The sequence below is a fragment of the Oratosquilla oratoria genome, chromosome 13 (assembly GCF_046742065.1).
Source record: "Oratosquilla oratoria isolate Oo_2021 chromosome 13, ASM4674206v1, whole genome shotgun sequence".
Taxonomy (NCBI): Eukaryota; Metazoa; Arthropoda; class Malacostraca; order Stomatopoda; family Squillidae; genus Oratosquilla; species Oratosquilla oratoria.
In genome coordinates, this window is record NC_134789.1 from 59,474,591 (window position 1) to 59,496,275 (window position 21,685).

General features: G+C 42.8%; 1 protein-coding gene across 1 annotated transcript in view; it reads right to left on the bottom strand.

Moving 5' to 3' along the window:
* LOC143032440 (organic anion transporter 3-like) overlaps positions 1-21,685 on the bottom strand; it is a 40,046-nt gene that overhangs the window by 12,279 nt on the left and 6,082 nt on the right. Inside the window, exons 2-3 of the mRNA XM_076197225.1 lie at positions 8,907-9,024; positions 6,647-6,831 (exon numbers count right to left, since the gene is read on the bottom strand). Of these exons, the coding sequence (XP_076053340.1) occupies positions 6,647-6,831; positions 8,907-9,024 (303 nt within the window). The remainder of the gene's footprint in view (positions 1-6,646; positions 6,832-8,906; positions 9,025-21,685) is intronic.

Consider the following 21,685-nt stretch of genomic DNA (forward strand, 5'->3'; position numbering starts at 1 on the left):
ACTTCAAGCTTCACGGGAAACAGGTCTTCTCTAAGATCGACCTGGTCAGGGCGTTTCATCAAATCCCTGTAGCGCCGGAAGACGTCCAGAAGATAGCCATAGCCACTCCGTTCGGCCTCTTCGAATGGAAGATGATGGCCTTTGGCCTCCGGAATGCCGCCCAGACGTTCCAGAGGTTCATAGACCATGCCCTGAGAGACTCGACTTCATCACCGTTTACATCGACGACATCCTCGTAGCCTCCGATACTCACGACCAGCACCGCCAAAACCTCCGCCTCCTCTAAGATTATGGCCTCCGGGTACACCCGTCCAAGTGTCTCCTCGGAGTTTCATCTCTCGACTTCCTCGGACACCGTATATCAACGGCAGGCCTGTATCCTCTCCCTCAAAAAATCGACACCATAAAAGACTTCCCACAGCCAACATCCATCACAATGCTCCGACGATTCCTAGGAATCGTCAATTATTACCATAGATTCGTCCCCGACGCAGCTGCAAAACTCGCTCCCTTGAACGACCTCACTAAGAACCATTCCAAGCGGTCGGTCAAACCTGTGAAGTGGTCTTCCGAAGCGACCCAAGCATTCGGGCAAGTCAAGGCGGCAATCGCTGAGGCCGCCCGCTTGTCCTACCCGGTAGCTCACGCCCCCACATTCCTTACCACCGATGCCTCCTCCTCAGCAATTGGCGCCGTCCTCCAACAGAAGATCAACGGCCAGCTCCTGCCTATCGCCTTTTTCTCAAAACGTCTGGACCCTTCTCAAATTCGCTACAGCGCCTTTGACAGGGAACTGCTAGCCATAGTCTCGGCCGTCAAGCACTTCCTTTACTTCCTTGAAGGCCGGCCTTTCGTCATCCTTACAGACCACAAGCCACTCGCCCATGCCCTAGACAGGGTCTCCGACCATCACTCCCCAAGAGTCTCCCGGCAGCTGTCATTCCTCTCCCAATTTGATACTCGAATTGAGTATATCAAGGGAGAGGATAACCAGGTGGCCGACGCCTTGTCTAGAATCACCTCCAGCATCCTCCCTGACCACAACATAGACTACTCACGCATCGCCGCATCTCAGAATAACGACAGTGAACTCCGCCTCCTACGTATGCACGACACCTCATCCTTACAGCTAAGAAAGCTTCCTAACAACCCCGTACCATTGTGGTGTGACGTCTCCACAGGCAAACCCCGCCCGTACATCCCCGCCTGCCACCGTAAGGACGTCTTCTCCTCCTTCCATGACCACAGTCATCCGGGCATCCGCGCGACACAACGCCTCATCACGGATCGAGTCGTCTGGCCAGGCATCAACAAGGATGTCAGACAATGGACCCGGACCTGCCTCCCCTGCCAGACGGCCAAGGTTACGCGCCACGTCCACGCACCACTCCAGCGTTTTCCTACACCCACGGCACGTTTCCAGTCAGTCCATGTGGACATTGTGGGCCCCCTTCCGCCTTCTCGCGGCATGCGTTACCTCCTTACGTGTATCGACAGGTACACCAGGTGGCCAGAAGCGATCCCCTTCCAGGATATATCCGCCGAGACGACTGCCCGTGCTTTCCTCTCCGGTTGGGTATCCAGATTCGGCGCACCTCACATCATTGTCACCGATAGGGGCCCTAAGTTCGAATCTGACCTATGGTCCAGCCTCCTCAGGTTCCTTGCCACCAAACGCAACCGGACTACCGCTTACCACCCCCAAGCCAATGGACTCGTGGAACGGTTCCACCGCCAACTGAAGGAGTCGCTTAAGGCACAACCCTCATGCGACTGGGTCGACGCCCTTCCCCTGGTGCTTCTCACGATCCGCGTCACACCAAAGGTCGACAACGACATTTCCCCATCTCAGCTACTTTACGCTGAGAACCTTCGCCTCCCTGGGGAAATTGCCACGCCTGCCGTCGGCGATCCTGACCGTCACGCTCTCCTCCAACTTATCAAGGAGACATTCGCCAACACCCGTCCAACCCCCCCTCGCCCACCACAACCTCAACCGGAGCACCTTCCCCCGGCCCTGTCTACAAGTGACTACGTCTTCCTCAGGCGAGACTCCAAACGAACTCCTCTTCAACGCCCATACGATGGCCCCTTCCGAGTCCTCACCAGATCAACAAAACACTTCGTGATCAACCGAGATGCCAAACCGGATCGCGTCTCCATCGACAGGCTCAAGCCGGCCCACCTCCCCACCACTCCCCCTACCAAACCTCCAGGGCCACTACAATACATCTTACAACATGGTCCTAACCCCATCCTCACCACCGAACCAAGTCATTCCCCACCCCCCCGAAAAACTCTCCCCTCCAAACCAATACTCCCCTCCTGCCCCTAACTCCCCACCACCACAGCAGCCCCCCCCCCAAACTCACACAGATCACGCGTACGCGACGGCGAACCCTTATCCTTCTCCTATCCCACAACCACACCCTTCTACAACTGTTCCCGGCACCCCCCAAGATCCTCCCCACCCCACGCCCCCGCTCGACCATGCAATGCAACAATTCTCACCCAACCTTATGTCTCCACAGCTCCATACTCAACCGACCTCCCATCACCAGGCCTCCGACCTCGACAACACCACCCTGCACTCGAGCCCCCCTCCATCAAGGCCCTCCTCGCCAGACATGCCCCATGACGGCATGACCACTCGTTCGGGGCGATTGATCCGAAGGCCAGACCGGTTCAAGTACGTCGCGCGCGTCGCTCCCTATCCTCCTCGACGCCCGCTTTCGAAGAGCGGGGGGGAGTGGTGTAGTGACGTGATGCATCCTACGACCCGTCACACACTGATCAAAGAAATCTTCGGAACTAGCCTTTCCAAGTTCCTGTAGTTGGCAAGCGTAGTTCGCAAGGGTGTCCCTGCCAGCCAGCGGTCAGCCAATCAGGAACTTGGAAGGCTCCTCACGTTCCCGCCAGCCTCTCTTAAAAGGTCGGCGTTTCGCCGAGATAGGCAGAACAGTACCGGCCAGCACACACAACAACATCTCCTCGTCCAATCTTCTAGCCGTCCCATCGAGCCTCGCCGTCATCATATGCTACCACCTCGCTGACGTTAGGCTCCACGTCCAGCTACAACCATAAGCTCCACTAAGCTGTGGCTAGTCCGAGCTTCACCTATATTTCTCATGTGAAACTTCTAGTGTCGCACCTTGTGGCTAATTACCAAAAGAAAGAGATTAGATATTTTGTGTTGATTTTCATTTGTCCTGCCGTTGTTCCGAACTAAAACTACTACAATGTCAATAGTGATAATGGTAATAGAAATAATAATGGTAATATCAATGATTATAAGTAATGATAATGGTATTAGAAATAATAGGAATGGCAATGGTTATAGTGATAATGGTAATATTAAATCAATTGATAGGAATAATAAGGGTAACAGTAATAGGAATCATAAAGATACATACATACATATACCAAGGCTTTTTCCCCCTTACAAGGGAAGTAGCCAAAAAAGGAAAAGGCATAAAATCATTTCCACCCATTCCATCCCTGAATACACTCCACACCCCTCCACCCTCCCTCTCATCTTAGCACCTCCTGGATGATGGGTCATCCCTGCACCTTGTCCACTACCCTGGGTCAGAAGCAGTGTCGCAAGACACAGCACATCCACAGCAAGGCCGCTTCATTAAATCGGTGACCCCCCCTCTCTGTCCCCCCATTGCATAAGAGGAGAAGACGGGGAGAAATTCCTTCGGGCTGTGTCAAATTTTGCTCACACATACTACCTCACCCCCCATCCCCTGCCCATTCCACCTCATGCAATCAAAACATCATCCATATACAACCATTCTCCATTCACCCCTGTCTTCTGTCCTCTCCCGTCCTTCCTCAACAGACATTCCCCTCTTCCCCAAAGCGCCCTTCACCCCATCCACCCACCTCATCCTAGGATGTCCCCTCATGTTCACTCCCTCCACATCTGCCTTCCATACCTCTTTTACTAGTCTTTCTTCACTCATTCTTTCCATGTGTCCAAACCATCGTAATACTCTTTCATCAACCCTATCTCCCTACTCCCTTTCCACCCTGTTCTCCTCACCTCCTCATTTCTCACTCTTATCTAGTTTAGTAACCCCCATCATACTTCTCAGACACCTCATCTCAAACACATTCAAACTCCTTCTCTCTTCTTCTCTTATGTTCCATGTTTCTGCCCCATACAGTGCTGTTGGCACAATCACTCCTTCATATAGTCTCCTCTTAGCATCCATTCCCATATGTCTATTCCTCGTTACATTCTTTAATCCACCAAGGCATTTACTCGCTTCTCTCAATCTACATTCTACCTCCACCTTCACTCCACCTTTTCCTGCCACATTTGCACCCAAGTATCTAAAACTATCCACTTCCTCCAGTCGCTCTCCCTTAATGCTCACTTCCAGTCTACTGCCACTTTCACCCCTTGTACATCTCATCATCTTACTTTTACCCACATTTATCTTCAGCTTTCTTCTATCACATACTCTCCCACCAACTTCCTCAATCCCTCCTCCGATCCTGCCACAAGCGCAGTGTCATCCGCAAACAACAGCTGGCTTACCTCCCATTTTTCTCCATTTTCTTTAACCATCTCCAATCCCTGACCCACTACCCTTGCATTTACCTCTCGCACTACCCCATCCATGTATAAGTTGAACAGCCAGGGCGCCATAACGCATCCTTGATGAAGTCCCACCTTTACCTCGAACCACTCACTCTCTCCATTCCTAATCCTGACACAAGCTCTACTAATCTCATAAAAAATCTTGACAGCTCCCAGCTTTCCTCCTATCCCGTATATCTGCATAACCTCCCACAGTGCCTTTCTGTCTACCCTATCATAAGCCTTTTCCAGATCCATAAAAGCCCAAAAAACATCCTTCCCCTTTCCTATAGCTTTCTCACATATCTGTCTTACCACAAAGATCTGATCTACACAACCTCTACCCGTCATAAATCCACACTGTTCCTCACCAATTACTCCTTCTGTTCCTCTCCTAATCCTCTCAATCAAGATCCTCCCATAAGCCTTCCCAACTACACTTAACAAGCTAATCCCTCTGAAACTACTACATAAACTACTTACAAACTACTCATAACTCTTACAAACTCACAAACTACTGTACTTACAAACTACTCATAAAGATAACAGGAATAATAGGAATGATAATGGTAATAATGACAATGGTAATAATCATTACAGCAATAATAGTAATAATGATAATAACAATGATGATAATAACAATATTATAACAATAACAACAATGATGATAATAATAATAACAGATGTAATAAATTTTTATAATAATTATAATAACTTAGACGCCACTCCTCCTTCCTGTGCCCCTCTAGCCATAAATACTTGCCTTACATAGAACTGTCCCTCCGTTATGCTATCCCCCTACTCATTAATGTCCTGTACCATTTCTCTGAATATCCATTTTCTCATTTTGCTGAACACTATGATGGGGGAAAAGAATACTGCCACCAAGTCTTTCTACTTCAGTCATATGAGGTGACAAAAATGGGACAGGGATAGAACTAGCCCCAAAAGGGATATTCCTAAAATAAGTAAAGGCATAGGGTCTGGGAGTTTTCCAAACTACCCTAAGGTTTGGGTCTTTTAATGTGGATGGATGTGGTACAGATGAGTGTAAAAGGGAAGAGATAGGCAGTATGTTTTTGAGAAGAAAGATGGATGTGTTGGCACTGAGTGAAACTAAGTTGAAAGGGATGGGCAAGTTTGAGTTTGGGAGTGTAGTTGGGAGGATCTCAGGAGTGAAGAGAGGATGAGGGAAAGATGGGATGGCTATACTAGTAAGTGAAGAGATAGGAAAGTGTGTAGTGGAGTGGAAGGAAGTTTCTTCAAGGTTAATGTGGATGAAGGTGAAACAGGGAAGTGAGATATGGGTTTTTGTATGTGGATATGGGTCTGGTAGTGAGAAGAGTGTAGAAGAAATGGAGGCTTTTTGGATAGATTTAAATGAGTGTATAGAAGGATTGGGGAGTAATGTCAATGTAGTAGTATTGGGAGACCTTAATGCTAGGGTAGGAAATGAACCAAACGACAGGGTGCTTGGTAAGTGTGGAGTTCCAGGAAAAAATCATAGTGGATTGTTGATGGAGATGTGTCTAGAAAAAGAGTTAATCACAGGAAATACAGTGTTTAGGAAGAAAGTCAATCATAAGTACATACGGGAGAGGGTGGTGGATGGAAGGGTGGAAGGACTTTAATGGACTTTATAGTGGTAACCCAGAGTATAGTAGGAAGAGTTAAGGATGTACATGTTCTAAGGGAAGAGAGTGGGGAAATATCAGATCATTTTTTTTGGTGGAAAGTAAGTTGAGAATGGAGGAGAGATGGAGAAAGAGGAAAAAGACAGAAGGTAGAGAGGTGCTTAAAGTGAACTGCTTAAATGAGAAAGAAAAGGAGAAGGAGTACAAGAAACTGAGAGAAGAGTGGGAGGGAGTGAGGGACAGAGTAGAACTAGGAGTAGAGAAGGAATGGGGATGGTTCAAGGAGTCACAAGGTGTGCAAAGATGGTGTGTGGAACATGAAGGATGGGAGGAAATAGAAGGAAGGGTAGTGAGTGGTGGGATGAATAAATCATTTAATAGACAAATGATTAAATGAATTGGTCACCAAACTCCTCACCACCACATCAATGATGAAGGGAGTCAACATCATTCCAAACTTGGACACCAGAAGGGAAGTCCCAAAGCCTCTGGCCCGAACTTGCGTGGGAAGAAGTTCCATGGCATAGAGGAAGATGACCTGCAGCACACAACTGATGCAGAACTTCCCAGTCATAGCCAGAATGACCACAGCCAACATGTAATCTGAAATAAGACAGTAGACTATGCATGTCGTCAATGTCCCCTTGATTACACTACTGGTAGATTAAGTTCATGTTGCCTGGGTTTAATTTACATACATATACCAAAGAACCTTCCCCCTTACAAAGGAGGTAGCCAAAAAGAAAAAGGCATAAACCATTCCCACCCATTCCATCCACAAATACACTCCACTCCCCTCCACCCTCCCTCCTATCTTGGCACCTCCTGGATGACAGGTCATCCCTGCATCTTGTCCACTGCCCTGGGTCAGAGGCAGTGTCGCAAGACACAGCACATCCACATTAAATCGGCGACCCCCCATCTCCATCCCCTCATGCAGAAAAGGAGAAGACAGGTAGAAATACCTTCGGGCTGCGTCAAATTTTCTCATACATACTACTTCACCCCATCCCCCCACCCATTCCACCTCATGCATCACACCATCATCCATATACAACCATTCTCCATTCACCCCTGTCTTCTGTCCTCTCCCGTCCTTCCTCAACAGACATTCCCCTCTTCCCCAAAGCCCCTTTCACCCCATCCATCCATCTTATCCTAGGTTGCCCCCTCATGTTCATTCCCTCCACACCTGCCTTCCATACCTCTTTTACTAGTCTTTCTTCACTCATTCTTTCCATGTGTCCAAACCATCCCAATACTCTTTTATCCACCCTATCTCCCAACTCCCTTACCACCCCTGTTCTCCTCCTCACCTCCTCATTTCTCGCTCTATCCAGCCTAGTAACCCCTATCATACTTCTCAGACACCTCATCTCAAACACATTCAAAGTCCAGCCTCCCACACCTGCACACCCATACACATCACAGTAGTTCACTACATATTTTGAATTTAAATTAATAACATAATAATAAAAGTCACATACTCAGGAAACATTAGTCTCATTCACCACCAAATGTGAAGTGATAATTTCTTGTACATATGTTTGTTCGTGTTCCTTTTTTATCTAACCATCTTGGCCACAGCTACCACTTACTACTTACATTTATTTATATTTATTCGAAAACAAGGAGCACGACACCATGTTTCTGCCCCATACAGTGCTGTTGGCAGAATCAATCCTTCATACAGTCTCCTCTTAGCATCCATTCCCAAATGTCTATTCCTCATTACACTTTTTAATCCAGCAAAGAATTTACTCGCTTCTCTCAATCTATATTCTACCTCCATCTCCACTCCACCCTTTCCTGCCACATTTGCACCCAAGTATCTAAAACTATCCACTTCCTCCAGTCGCTCTCACTTAATGCTCACTTCCACCCCTTGTACATCTCATCACCTTACTTTTACCCACATTTATCTTCAGCTTTCTTCTTTCACACACTCTCCCAAACATTTTCACCAACTTCCTCAGTCCCTCCTCTGATCCTGCTCACCTCCCACTTTTCTCCTTTTTCTTTAAACATCTCCAATCCCTGACTCACCACCCTTCACCTCTCGCACCACCCCATCCATGTACAAGTTGAACAGCCAGGGCGACATAACACATCCCTGACGAAGTCCCACCTTTACCTCGAACCATTCACTCTCTCCATTTCTAATCCTGACACATGCTCTACTACTCTTGTAAAAACTCTTGACAGCTTTTAGAAGCTTTCCTCCTACCCCGTATATCTGCAAAACCTCCCACAGTGCCTTCCTGTCTACCCTGTCATAAGCCTTTTCCAGATTCATAAAAGCCCAAGAAACATCCTTACTTTTTCCTATAGCTTTCTCACATATCTGTCTTACCCCAAAAATCTGATCTATGCAACCTCTACCTGTCCTAAATCCACACTGCTCCTCGCCAATCACTGTCTGTTTAATTCAAAACCAATAAAAATAAGTAGCTACAGAGATATATATTTTTAGTGTGTCATGATATGAAATATGTCATATTTCATATGGAGAAATATAATCAAAATATAGCCCAGTAGTGGACTTGATGGCTTGTTTCATTTCTTGAGGAGATAGCCTGTTCCTCAACTTTGCATTAATGCACTTATAAAAGAAGAGCAAATCAGTAACACTGGAAAGGACAACATAAGGACAAAATAAGTTGATATGGAAAGGTTACCTTGAGGTAGAACAGGTATACAGAAAAGTGTGATGGCGGTCACCGTGTAGGAAAAAACGATGGGTCGTTTCCTTCCAAAGCGGGCTATGATGGGCACAGCAATGATGTAGGCAGGTACCTACCAAAGAGAATCTTACTACTACTACTACTACTACTATTACTATTACTACTACTACTAAAAGAAATCTGCAAACACACACACACACATCGGTCGAGGTGACAACAAAGTTCGGACTCCAGAGTTATCCAAGAATTTCAAGGATTACAACGACAAGGAAGTACCTGTGTTGTATTTATAGGGAAAGCTCATGGTGTAGTGGGAAGGTGATGAAAAAGGAGAAGGGGAGGGATTACTGAGGGAAATGGAAGGAAATGAGGAAGGGGAGGACTTGGTTCAGGCAGGCAGACACCATGTAAGCAACAAAAGAGGTCCAGAAAATTTCAGTGATGAAAAAGGGATTAGCAAAAATGTAAAGATTAGAAATATAGATAAGAGCAGCACAATGGAAAGTGAAAATAATAATTTCCAAGGATTCAATGAAGGGGGGAAGCCAAACCCCCCCCCCCCCCCCCCCCCCTTAACAAGCCTAGAAGAAAAACTTGAGAAAATTGTCAAACATTGGGAGGATAGGTTCGGTGAACTCACGAAGATCATGCAGAGTTGAAAAATTGGAGGAATTAGAGAAGGTAAACCAAAAACTAACTAAAAAATTGAAGTATTAAAAAGACAGTTAAAAGAAGTAAAGGATGAGAATGAGGAATTAAAGAAGAATAACAAAGAGAATAAAGAGTCCATAGCAAAAGATGCACAGGGTTGGAAAAAAATCCAAGAGAACAGCAAAATTGCATTTAATGACATAGTAAAACAACAGATGAAAGAACAAACTGAAGACACAGTCATTAAAGTGATGAGACAGAAGGAGAATATTGTAAGAGACTTAGCAGATAAAAAGAAATGTATAATTATATTAGGAATGGAAGAGAAGTATAATCTAAATAGAACCACAAGAATCAAAAAGGAAAAAGAAAAAGTAAGCAGTTTACTAGAATTAGTTCAGGAAGATGAATCTGAAATCGGGAAACAAATTGAAGAAATGTATAGGCTCAGGAAATATAATACATATAAGACCAGACCAATTAAGATTAAATTCAGGTCACAAATGACAGCAGAGCATATCTTAGCAAAAACAGGGAAACTAGCAAACAGTGAACAATACAAAAAGGTATGGATAAAAAGAGAAATGAATAAAGAGGAAAGAGAGGAGGAAAAATTGAAAAGACAAGAAGTTAAGGAAAAAAAACGAGAACAGAACAGAGTCAGAAAAAGATAAATTCTATTGGAGAGTAGTGAATATGAAAGTGAGGAAATGGGACATACCAGAGAAAAACAAAAGGGAAACAGAAAATACAATGGAAGCAGCAGAAAATTAAGAGTGTCTTACACAAATATAGATGGATTAATAACAGGATTGAATGAACTGAATGATTACCTGAAGGAAAAAGAACCGGACATAATGGGAATTGTAGAGACAAAATTAAAAGGTCCACTACCACCCAACAGTGTAGGACATGATGCATATAATTACTGGATTAGAAACAGAGACACAAAACAAGGGGGTGGAGCTATGTTCCTGACTAAGGATATAAACGTGAGGAGTGTCACATATAGAAAGAATATAGTAGAGATGATTATGATCGAAGTGGAAGATAGAGATAAGAAGAGCAGGAAGTTTGTAATAAATTATGTGCCTCCAAAAACAGCCTCGTGGGAAGAGAGTGAACATAAAAGTATGTTAGAAGACACAAGGATAACATTAAATAAGATAATGGAAGATGGAGGAAGAATAGTTATGATGGGCGACTTTAATTGCAAAGAAGTCTGCTGGGAAGAGATGACAGTAAAGGGTGGAGACGACTCATGGGGAAATGTTCTACTCGAGATGATTATTGACCATACAATGACACAATGGATTCAAGAGAACACTAGGTATAGAAATGAAGAAGAACCATCGAGACTAGACCTAATAATCACATCAGAACCTGAAATAGTGGAAAAGATTGAATATAAGACACCAATAAGTAAAAGTGACCACATATTGATTGAACTGGAACTAAATGAGGAAAAATTCATGAAAAGAAATGAACAATATAGAAAAGGAAGAATGATGTATGAAAAAACAAATTTTGATAAAATAAGAGAATTCTTTCAAAAAGAAAACTGGGAAAGAATATACAAAGAGGAAACAACAGTGGAAGAGAAATGGAATATTTTGACCAAAAATATATATAAAAAAAGGAGTGGAAAAGTATGTCCCAAGACAAAAGCAAGAAAAAGAATATGTAAAGTGCTGGTACAACAAAAGTTGTAGGAAGTTAAAAGACAAAAGAGATAAAGCTTGGACCAAATTGAAGAAAGACAAAAGACCTGAAAAATGGAAAATATATACTTGTTATAGAAATGAATATGTACAAGTGTGCAGAGAAGAAAAGAGTAAATACAAAAAAGATGTTATAGAAAAATGTAAAGATCAACCAAAACTATTTTACAGATTTGTGAACAACAAACTGAAAAGCAAACATGAATTAGAGAATGTATGACAAGGAGTTGAATACACAGAGGAAATAGAAATGGCAGAAATTATGAACAAGCATTATAAATCGGTGTTTACGAGGGAGAACATACAACCTGGAGAGATCAAATGGGAAGAGAAAGTCCCCCCTATGAAAGAAATAGAAGTAACAAAGAATGAAATAATGAAACACTTGAGTAATCTTGATGTCAGAAAATCACATGGACCAGATGAAATAGCAAACTGGATTTTGAAAGAATGCAGGAATGAACTGGCACACAAAATACATAGCATAATAAACAGTTCCTTGAAAGAAGGAAAAGTTCCAAAAGATTGGAAAAAAGCAAATATAGTACCTATATATAAAGGGGGAAATAAAGAAGACCCTACCAACTATAGACCAGTCTCTCTAACAAGTACAATAGCAAAAATTTGTGAAAGAATTATCAAAAGTAGATGGGTAAAAGTAAGGTGATGAGATGTACAAGGGGTGAAAGTGCCAGTAGACTGGAAGTGAGCATTAAGGAAGAGCGACTGGAGGAAGTGGATAGTTTTAGATACTTGGGTGCAAATGTGCCAGGAAAAAGGTGGAGTGAAGGTGGAGGTAGAATGTAGATTGAGAGAAGCGAGTAAATGCCTGGGTGGATTAAAGAGTGTAATGAGGAATAGACATTAGGGAATGGATGCGAAGAGGAGACTGTATGAAGGAGTGATTGTGCCAACAGCACTGTATGGGGCAGAAACATGGAACATAAGAGAAGAAGAGAGAAGGAGTTTGAATGTGTTTGAGATGAGGTGTCTGAGAAGTATGGTGGGGGTTACTAGGCTAGATAGAGTGAGAAATGAGGAGGTGAGGAGGAGAACAGGGGTGGAAAAGGAGCTGGGAGATAGGGTTGATGAAAGAATACACAGAGTGATTAATGTCTGGAACAAACTAAACAGGGAAACAATGAGTGCAAAAACTATACAAGATTTTAAGAACAAACTAGATGCAGAGAGATACAAAAGTGGGTCACTACATGCATAGCTTGTGCCCCATAAAATACAACTAAGTAAATACACATTAGGAGGAATACAAGGAAAATTATTGGAATGGATGAAAGATTTCTTAAACAGAAGAAAAATGAGGGTGGAACTTAGAGAAAAGAACTCAAATTGGGTAGATATGATAAATGGAGTTCCCCAAGGCTCTGTATTGGCTCCAATAACATTGGCCTGCGTTAAAAATTTTTTTTCCAAAGGTCTAAGGTTTTTCAAGTGATTTATAAGTTTTTTGGTGTGCTGAATCCAAAAATGCCGTCTTTCCTTGGATCAGGTCTAGTTTTTGAGATATGAGAAGTGCGACTTTTGGGCCTTGTATAGTACTAAGTACACTCACTATCCGAGTTACGACCGGTGCGACTTACGTCCACCCGTACTTACGACCACATTCAGCAGATGCCTACATGCACATATTATGAGTTTACTGGTTTACTGTACGTTTGCACGTGGCGTCCAGCATCCCGTACGACAGTTACGGCAGCACAGCACAGCATCTCACCATGGTTGCGCTGTCTGCCATAATTATGGTATTTCTACCATAATTTAGTGTGTGTCTACCATCTACCATACGATGTCTACCATATACCATAATTTTACTGGAATTGATGTTATACCGTATTTCGATTCCCAGTTCCCACCGATAATCAGGGCAGGTGGGAATGGTCAGAAAGGGCAGTTTTGCCAGATCGGTGATACACGCTTCCCCGAAAGCCAAGACAGAGAGTCGGTTTACAGTAGTCCTACATTCATACTTTTCATTCTGGTTCGAGTTCTCTATTGGTCGAAAGTCGAAAGCTGTAGTGTATGAACATGGATACAAATAGCTTTAACCCAAGTCTATGATATTCCTGGAGTTCTGAAGTATAATATCTTATATTCAATAAGACAATATATCTCACTGTACTATTCCATGCATAAAATATTTATTTGATGAAATAACGTTATGCTATGATTATCATTCTTTTCTTACGAAGAGAGACCGAACGTTTTCGCATGGGAGGCGACGATTGAGCCCAGTGCATAGAAGCGAATCTTGTACTTGTTTTCATGTACATTTGAGGGAATTATTTTAAATGTTATTAAGCCTTTATTACTTCAACCTCTTTTTATTAATTATGCCTCGACCAGCGGATACCAACGGATCCCCCATGGTGCCTCGCCAGACCTACTGCCTGATCTTTCCCTCGACCGTACGCACGAAGAAAGTGTAGATGACGTGCAACCAAAAAGTGGATTTTAATTTTTTTGTTTTTTACATGCATATTTTCTATTTTTTATATTTTGTATCTTTGTGTTAATTTGTATTTTCGGTCTCTAATAAGAATCCTGTGTAATATATTTTCTTTCTTTACCCTATCCTATTAATTTATTATTATTAATTTATTATTTAGTATAACAATCAAAGAGTATTGGATATTTTGCATACACTGAGAATGTTCTACTATGAGGCCACAAACGAAACATTTGAGCTGGATTTACGCTCTGCATCATATGTCCTTGAGTATACACCTCGAATGTATACGGTCCAAGTTACGACCGTTTCGACTTACGACCGGTTGGTCGGAACCGATCTAGGTCGTAACTCGGATAGTGAGTGTATAAGGAAAACAAGGCTGCAGGTATAGCCTATTCTTATTTTTTTTTTTTGCATAAAAATTATACTGTAGCACCCCGAAACTGATACTGAAACCTAATGATGTTTTTGTTTACTTTCAGGAAACTGAAACTGAAACTGCATTGACTACATTGACAAACTGCATTGACAACACTGAAACTGAAAATGGTTTAGAAAAGTGTGATCTCCAATCAATGTGACTGATTTTATAAGAATCTGTGCTTTTTACAAGAATCTGTGCTTCTTGTGTTTCTATTTTGGACACGTATCTTAGATTGACAGAAAATGGAATGCAAATGCACAAATCATCCTGATAGGTTCTGCTACATATGTGGTAATGTGATTCTTCCTCGTCGACTAGCAAATATAACTGATTTTGTGAAGAAGGCATATCATGCTTACTTTGGAGTTAAGCTTGGGGACCAGGACAAGCCATTTGCACCCCATGTTAGCTGCAAAACATGTGTCGAGAACTTGCGTGATTGGAGAAATAAAAAAAGGAAGAGTATGCCATTCGCTGTTCCAATGGTTTGGAGAGAGGATAAAGATCATGTGTCAGACTGCTATTTCTGCATGACTAATCTTAAAGGAGTCAACCGCAAGAACAAGCATTGTATTCAGTATCCTAATGTTCCGTCTGCCATACGACCAGTCCCTCATGGTCCAGGCCTGCCCGTTCCCGAGCCAGATGTTGCAATGGAATCTAGCTCTGAATTGGAATCTGATAACGCACTAGACAGGGCAGAGGGTGGAGAATACATGCCAGAAGAGAATGACCGGCCAGTGCCTCTAACACAAGCAGATCTCAATGACCTGACACGGGATCTAAACCTATCAAAGGAATCAGCACAGCTTCTGGGTTCTCGTCTTCGTGAGAAAAATTTGCTAGCACCTGAGACAACATTCTTTTGGTACCGAGAGCGTGAAAGAGAATTTAGACAGTTCTTCACAACCCAGAAGGACTCATCATTAGTTTACTGCAACAACATTGCTGGTTTGATTCAATCAATGGGGCTGGACTATGTTGCTACTGAATGGAGACTGTTCATCGACTCTTCCAGCAGAAGTCTCAAGGCAGTCCTCCTTCACAACGGAAATAAATACTCTTCAATTCCAATCGGTCATTTGGTGCAAAGGAAAGAAACTCATGACAACATGGATCAGCTACTGTCTGCTCTGAACTACAATGACCATGGTTGGTTGATCTGTGGAGATCTTAAGGTAGTTGGATTGGTTTTGGGACTACAGGGTGGGTACACAAAGTATCCATGCTTTTTGTGTTTGTGGGATAGTCGGGCTGATGATCAACATTTTGTCAAACAAAAATGGCCACCACGACAACATTTGGAACCTGGTTCACACAATGTTCAGGCTTGTTCTCTTGTTGAACCAAACAAGGTCTTACTCCCACCTTTACATATCAAACTGGGACTGATGAAGAACTTTGTGAAGGCAATGGACAAGGACGGCATGGGATTTACTTTTCTTCAGCAGAAGTTTCCTCGGATCAGTCTGGAAAAGCTTAAGGCCTCAGATAAGGGAACTTATGAAGGACTCAATGTTTGACGATGCACTGAATGCAGCTGAGCTGTCAGTTGGTGGTCGCTTAAGTCAGTGATAAGAAACTTTCTAGGAAATAACCGAAGTGCAGAATACGAGAAAGAAGTCGATGAGCTCTTGAACAGCTATCAAAAATTAGGGGCTCGCATGTCAGTCAAAATGCACTTTCTACGGTCCCACTTAGACTATTTCCCTCAGAACTGTGGTGACTTCAGTGAGGAACAGGGAGAACGTTTCCACCAGAATATTCGTGTCATGGAAGAACGCTACCAAGGCCGGTGGGATGTGAACTTTCTTGCGGACTACTGTTGGTGTTTGAAACGAGACGTGGTGGCTGCCCAACACAGGAGAAAGTCACTGAAAAGGCCCTTCATCCATGATTAGATTTTCTGTAATATATCCTCTTTATCTTCTGAACTATGCAAGAAAAAATTATTTCTTTTGACAAGATTTTTTTTTTTAAATTAAAAGGAATAAATAGCACTAAATGGCATTTTTAATTATTTTACCGCCTCGTATCTCAAAAACGTGACCTGATTGAACAAAATGAGTGTGATTTTTAGATTCTGCATAGCAAATTACCCTAGAATCAGTTATCGGATGCTTTACCTTTGAAACTTCGCAGGCCAGTGTAATGTTTGCTATTTATATAAATAACATGGATGAAGGTGTGGAATGTTATATGAACTTATTTGCAGATGATGCGAAACTATTGAAGAGAGTAAGTACAGAGGAAGATTGCAAATCTTTTCAAGAAGACCTGGACAAAGTCTGGAAATGGAGTAAAAAGAATGAAGTGAATTTCAACATTAAGAAATGTAGTATAATGGAATTGGAAAAAACAAAAAATAGAATCTTGGGTCAATATAAAATTGGTACAAAGGAAATTATAAAAATAAACTCAGAAAGGGACATAGGAGTAATTATCTTAAACGACATGGCACCAGACAAAGAGTCAACAAAATAGTTGGAGGAACTTGTAACTTAATAAGATCAATGAAAGTGGCCTTTGACTACATGGATGAGGAAATGGTAAAGAAGATACTAGTTACACTGGTAAGACCAAAATTGAAATACACAGCATCTCTATGGACACCTAGTACCAAAAAAAATATAAAGAAACTGGAAAGAATTCAAAGAGCAGTGACAAAGATGGCACCAACACTTTGCAATTTGACATTTACAAAGATTAGATAAACTAAACTTGTCAACCAAAGAAAAAAGAAGAGAAAGAGGTGATCTGATTACCATCTACAGAATTATGAAAGGGATGGAAATTCTTGATAGGGATGACCTACTAAAATGGGACAGAAGGAATACAAGAGGACACAAAAAGAAACTAAGACAGTTACAGAAGAGATCTGAAAAAAAAACGGCTTTCTACACGGAGTAATAGATGTATGGAACAATCTGAAAGAGGAAACAGTGAGTGCTAAAACTATACATGATTTTAAGAAAAAATACAACTAGGTGAATACAACTAGATAAAAACACACACAGAATACCTAGGCTGTGATATATAGGAAAGGGAGTGCTTGTGGATACCTGGAATGGTTAATTTACAATGTAAATAGTGTGTAATTCAAGTAAAACGGAAGAAAATGATGACAGGCCAGAGAAACCCCAAGATGCTAAAGGATAGAAATAAAGCAGTACTCATGGGAGATTTTAATTGCAAAGAAATATGTTGGGAAGAGATGGCAGAGAAAGGTGGAGAAGATCAATGGGGAAATTTACCTACTTGCATTATACGGGAAGGGAGCTATGCTCGTAGTGACCCGTCTTTGAACCTCTCAGCATCCATTTTGTTATTAAATTCTTGTATGGTTTTTTGCACACACTGTTGCCACATCCAATTTGTTCCAGACATTCACCACTTTGTATGGAAAACTTCTTTTTTTTTCTGGTCTCTTCTATAACTACCCTTTTTGAGTTTATTTTCATATCCTCTTGATTTTCTTTTTATCCCACTTTAATAAGTCTTCTCCGTCGAGGACTTCCATGCCTTTCATGATTCAGTAAATGGCCATAGAACATACAATAACACCATGGGTAAAAGAAATACTAGATTTAGAAATAATGTAGAACTGTCAAGACTAGATTTATTATATACGTCAGAACTTGAAATAGACAAAATTGAATACAAGACTCCAATTGCGAAGAGTGACCATGTACTACTCGAGTTAGAACTAAAGGAGGAAATATAAAGAGAAGTGAGAAACACAGAAAGCGAAGACTGATGTTTAGTAAACTGGACTTTCAGAAACCTAGGGATTTTTTTCGTAAAGCGAACTGGGAAAAACTCTACAAGGAAGAAACACAATTAGAAGAAAATTTGATGATTTAACGAAAATCTACAAAGAAGGAGTGGATAAGTATGTTCCTAAGCATACATACATATACCAAGGCTTTTTCCCCCATTTCAAGGGAGGTAGCCAAAAAGGGAAAGGCATAAAAACACTCCCACACATTTCATCCCTAAATACACTCCACACCCCTCCCACCCTCCCTCCCTCTCATCTGAGCACCTCCTGGATGACGGGTCATCCCTGCACTCTGCCCACCACCCTTGGTCAGAAGCAGTGTTGCAAGACACAGTACATCCACAGCAAGGCCGCTTCATTTAATCGGCGACCCCCCCTCTCCGTCCCCCTTTGCATATAAGGCGAGGACGGGGAGAAATCCCTTCGGGCTGCGTCAAAATTTACTCACACATACTACCCCACCCCCCCGCCCATTCCTCCTCATGCAGTCACAACGTCATCCATATACAACCATTCTCCACTCACCTCTGTCTTCCGTCCTCTCCCTTCCTTCCTCAACAGACATTCCCCTCTTCCCCAAAGCCCCCTTCACCCCATCCATCCACCTCATCCTAGGACGTCCCCTCATGTTCACTCCCTCCACATCTGCCTTCCATACCTCTTTTACTAGTCTTTCTTCACTCATTCTTTCCATGTGTCCAAACCATCCTAATATTCTTTCATCAACCCTATCTCCCAAATCCTTTTTCACCCCTGTTCTCCTCACCTCCTCATTTCTCACTCTATCCAGCCTAGTAACCACCACCATACTTCTCAGACACCTCATCTCAAACACATTCAAACTCCTTCTCTCTTCTTCTCTTATGTTCCACGTTTCTGCCCCATACAGTGCTGTTGGCACAATCATTCCTTCATACAGTCTCCTCTTCGCATCCATTCCCAAATGTCTATTCCTCATTACACTCTTTAAACCACCAAGGCATTTACTCGCTTCTCTCAATCCACATTCCACCTCCACCTTCACTCCACCTTTTCCTGCTACACTTGCACCCAAGTATCTAAACCTATCCACTTCATCCAGTCACTCTCCCCCAATGCTCACCTCCAATCTACTGCCACTTTCACCCCTTGTACATCTCATCACCTTACTTTTACCCACATTTATCTCTAGCTTTCTTCTATCACATACTCTCCCAAACTCTGCCACCAGCTTCCTCAATCCCTCCTCTGACCCTGCCACAAGCGCAGTGTCGTCCGCAAACAACAGCTGGCTCACCTCCCACTTTTCTCCATTTTCTTTAACCATCTCCAATCCCTGACCCACTACCCTAGCATTTACCTCTCGCACCACCCCATCCATGTATAAGTTGAACAGCCAGGGCGACATAACGCATCCTTGACGAAGTCCCACCTTTACTTCAAACCACTCACTCTCTCCATTTCTAATCCTGACACATGCTCTACTACTCTCATAAAAACTCTTGACAGTTCCCAAAAGCTTTCCTCCTATCCCATAAATCTGCATAACCTCCCGCAGTGCCTTTCTGTCGACCCTATCATAAGCCTTTTCCAGATCCATAAAAGCCCAAAAAACATCCTTCTCCTTTCCTATAGCTTTCTCACATATCTGTCTTACCACAAAGATCTGATCTACACAACCTCTACCTGTCCTAAATCCACACTGTTCCTCACCAATTACTCCTTCTGTTCCTCTCCTAATCCTCTCAATTAAGATCCTCCCATAAGCCTTCCCTACTACACTTAACAGGCTAATCCCTCCTAATGTTCCTAAGCAAAAACAGGAAAATGTGTATATTAAGTGCTTGTTTAACAGAAGGTGCAGTAAAACAAAAGACAGAAGAGATAAAACTTGGAAAAGATGAAGAAAAGACAAAAGACATAGAAAGTGGGAAATATGTATCAAAGGAATATTTAAAAATATAAGGGGAAGAAAAAAGAAACTATGAAAAAGACATAATAGAAAAATTATAGGATCAGCCAAAACTATTCTATATGTAAATGGTAAACTAAAAAACAGGAAATAGTGAAACTACGCCAAGGGAATATGGAATACACAGAAGATACAGAAATTGCTGATGTCATGGGCAAACACTTCAAGTTAGTTTTCACTAGAGAAAAAATGCAACATTGGTGTCTCGAAATCTCTGGACAGTGGAAACAGGAGGGGGTGGTTGAGGGGCACAAGAATTCTCTTACATAGGGAAATTGTCGAAGGGGGATAGCCGCAGTGGGAGCCAAATTCCAGGAAATTTGGGACGCCAGCCGGGACCGTGCACGTTCCCTTCAATTTGTGAGCATAATCAAGGAGGGGATTAAACTCAAGTAAATCACCACCCTAGGCTAATTAATCAGAACATACTACACTAATTTTATTATGATTCAAATTATTTCCACAAACATTAGCATGCAACTAATGTTCAGCAAGAAATTCATGATAATTCAATTTCAATTAACTGGGCAAGATAAACTTATGCATTAGGTTATCCTACCTGACTAACCCTGCACGCTCTAGTTCCTAGCTAATGAAACAAAATACCTTGAGTTATTTCTTTGGCCTCTCCGATAATAGTGCAAACTAGTAATATCTTCAAATGAGTGGATGTCCTCGTTTGAACAAGATGCTGGTGATATCTAGGGATCCATGCGTTATGCAGAAGGCGGTGGGAACCATGCCTGTCTTTTGTCGTTGGCACTGCTTGTGGTGGGGGAGGGGAATTGCATCTGATGGTTTCCTTTCCCCTATTTTCTGCTGCATGCACTCACAAAAGTTTTAGATTCGAATAATCATTGGAGGGGGTTTGGCTATGAACTCCGATTGAACTGGTAGATTCTGATTTCAGTGCACGTCGCGAAGCACCTTGTGAGTGCATCACAGTGGTTATGTCACGGAACACATTCCCACTTTATTAAGTTTCTGGGGCAATAATGAGTCACTAACACATGATTGGCGATGGCCAAACGGGGCACTATTAATGAAGTAAGGTCCTCGGAAGACACCCTATGGGAGAGCATGACATGTCTACTCCTTCTGTGAGGACATGATGCCTACTCCTCCATCCTCGAAAGCATGATGCCAACTGCCCGCTTGGCTCGTCAGCAGGAGGTCGAGTGCACTGCTTACGGTGATCTTTTATTCTGATCACTAAATTTCGAGAGGAATGCACCAAAACATCTGGGCAGGAGTTGAAGTATTTCTTATAGTCTTTTGAGGTAGTTATTAGTTATGAAAGAGGGATATATGATCCTAACTAACTTAATTAAATCTAGCCTAGACAAGAAGTGGCAAGTGTGCAGGGGGTGGGGGGAGGGAAATAAGTGAAAGACTTAACTCCAATGGTAATACATACATACATACATATACCAAGGCTTTTTCCCCCTTACAAGGGAGGTAGCCAAAAAGGAAAAGGCCTAAAATCATTCCCACCCATTCCATCCCTGAAAACACTCCGCACCCCTCCACCCTCCCTCCCATCTTAGCACCTCCTAGATGACGGGTCATCCCTGCACCTTGTCCACTGCCCTGGGTCAGAAGCAGTGTCGCAAGACACAGCACATCCACAGCAAGGCCGCTTCATTAAATCGGCGACCCCCCCCTCTCCGTCCCCCCATATAAAGGAGAAGACGGGGAGAAATCCCTTCGGGCTGCGTCAAAATTTTGCTCACACACACCTCACCCTCCATCATCATCTTCCATATACAACCATTCTC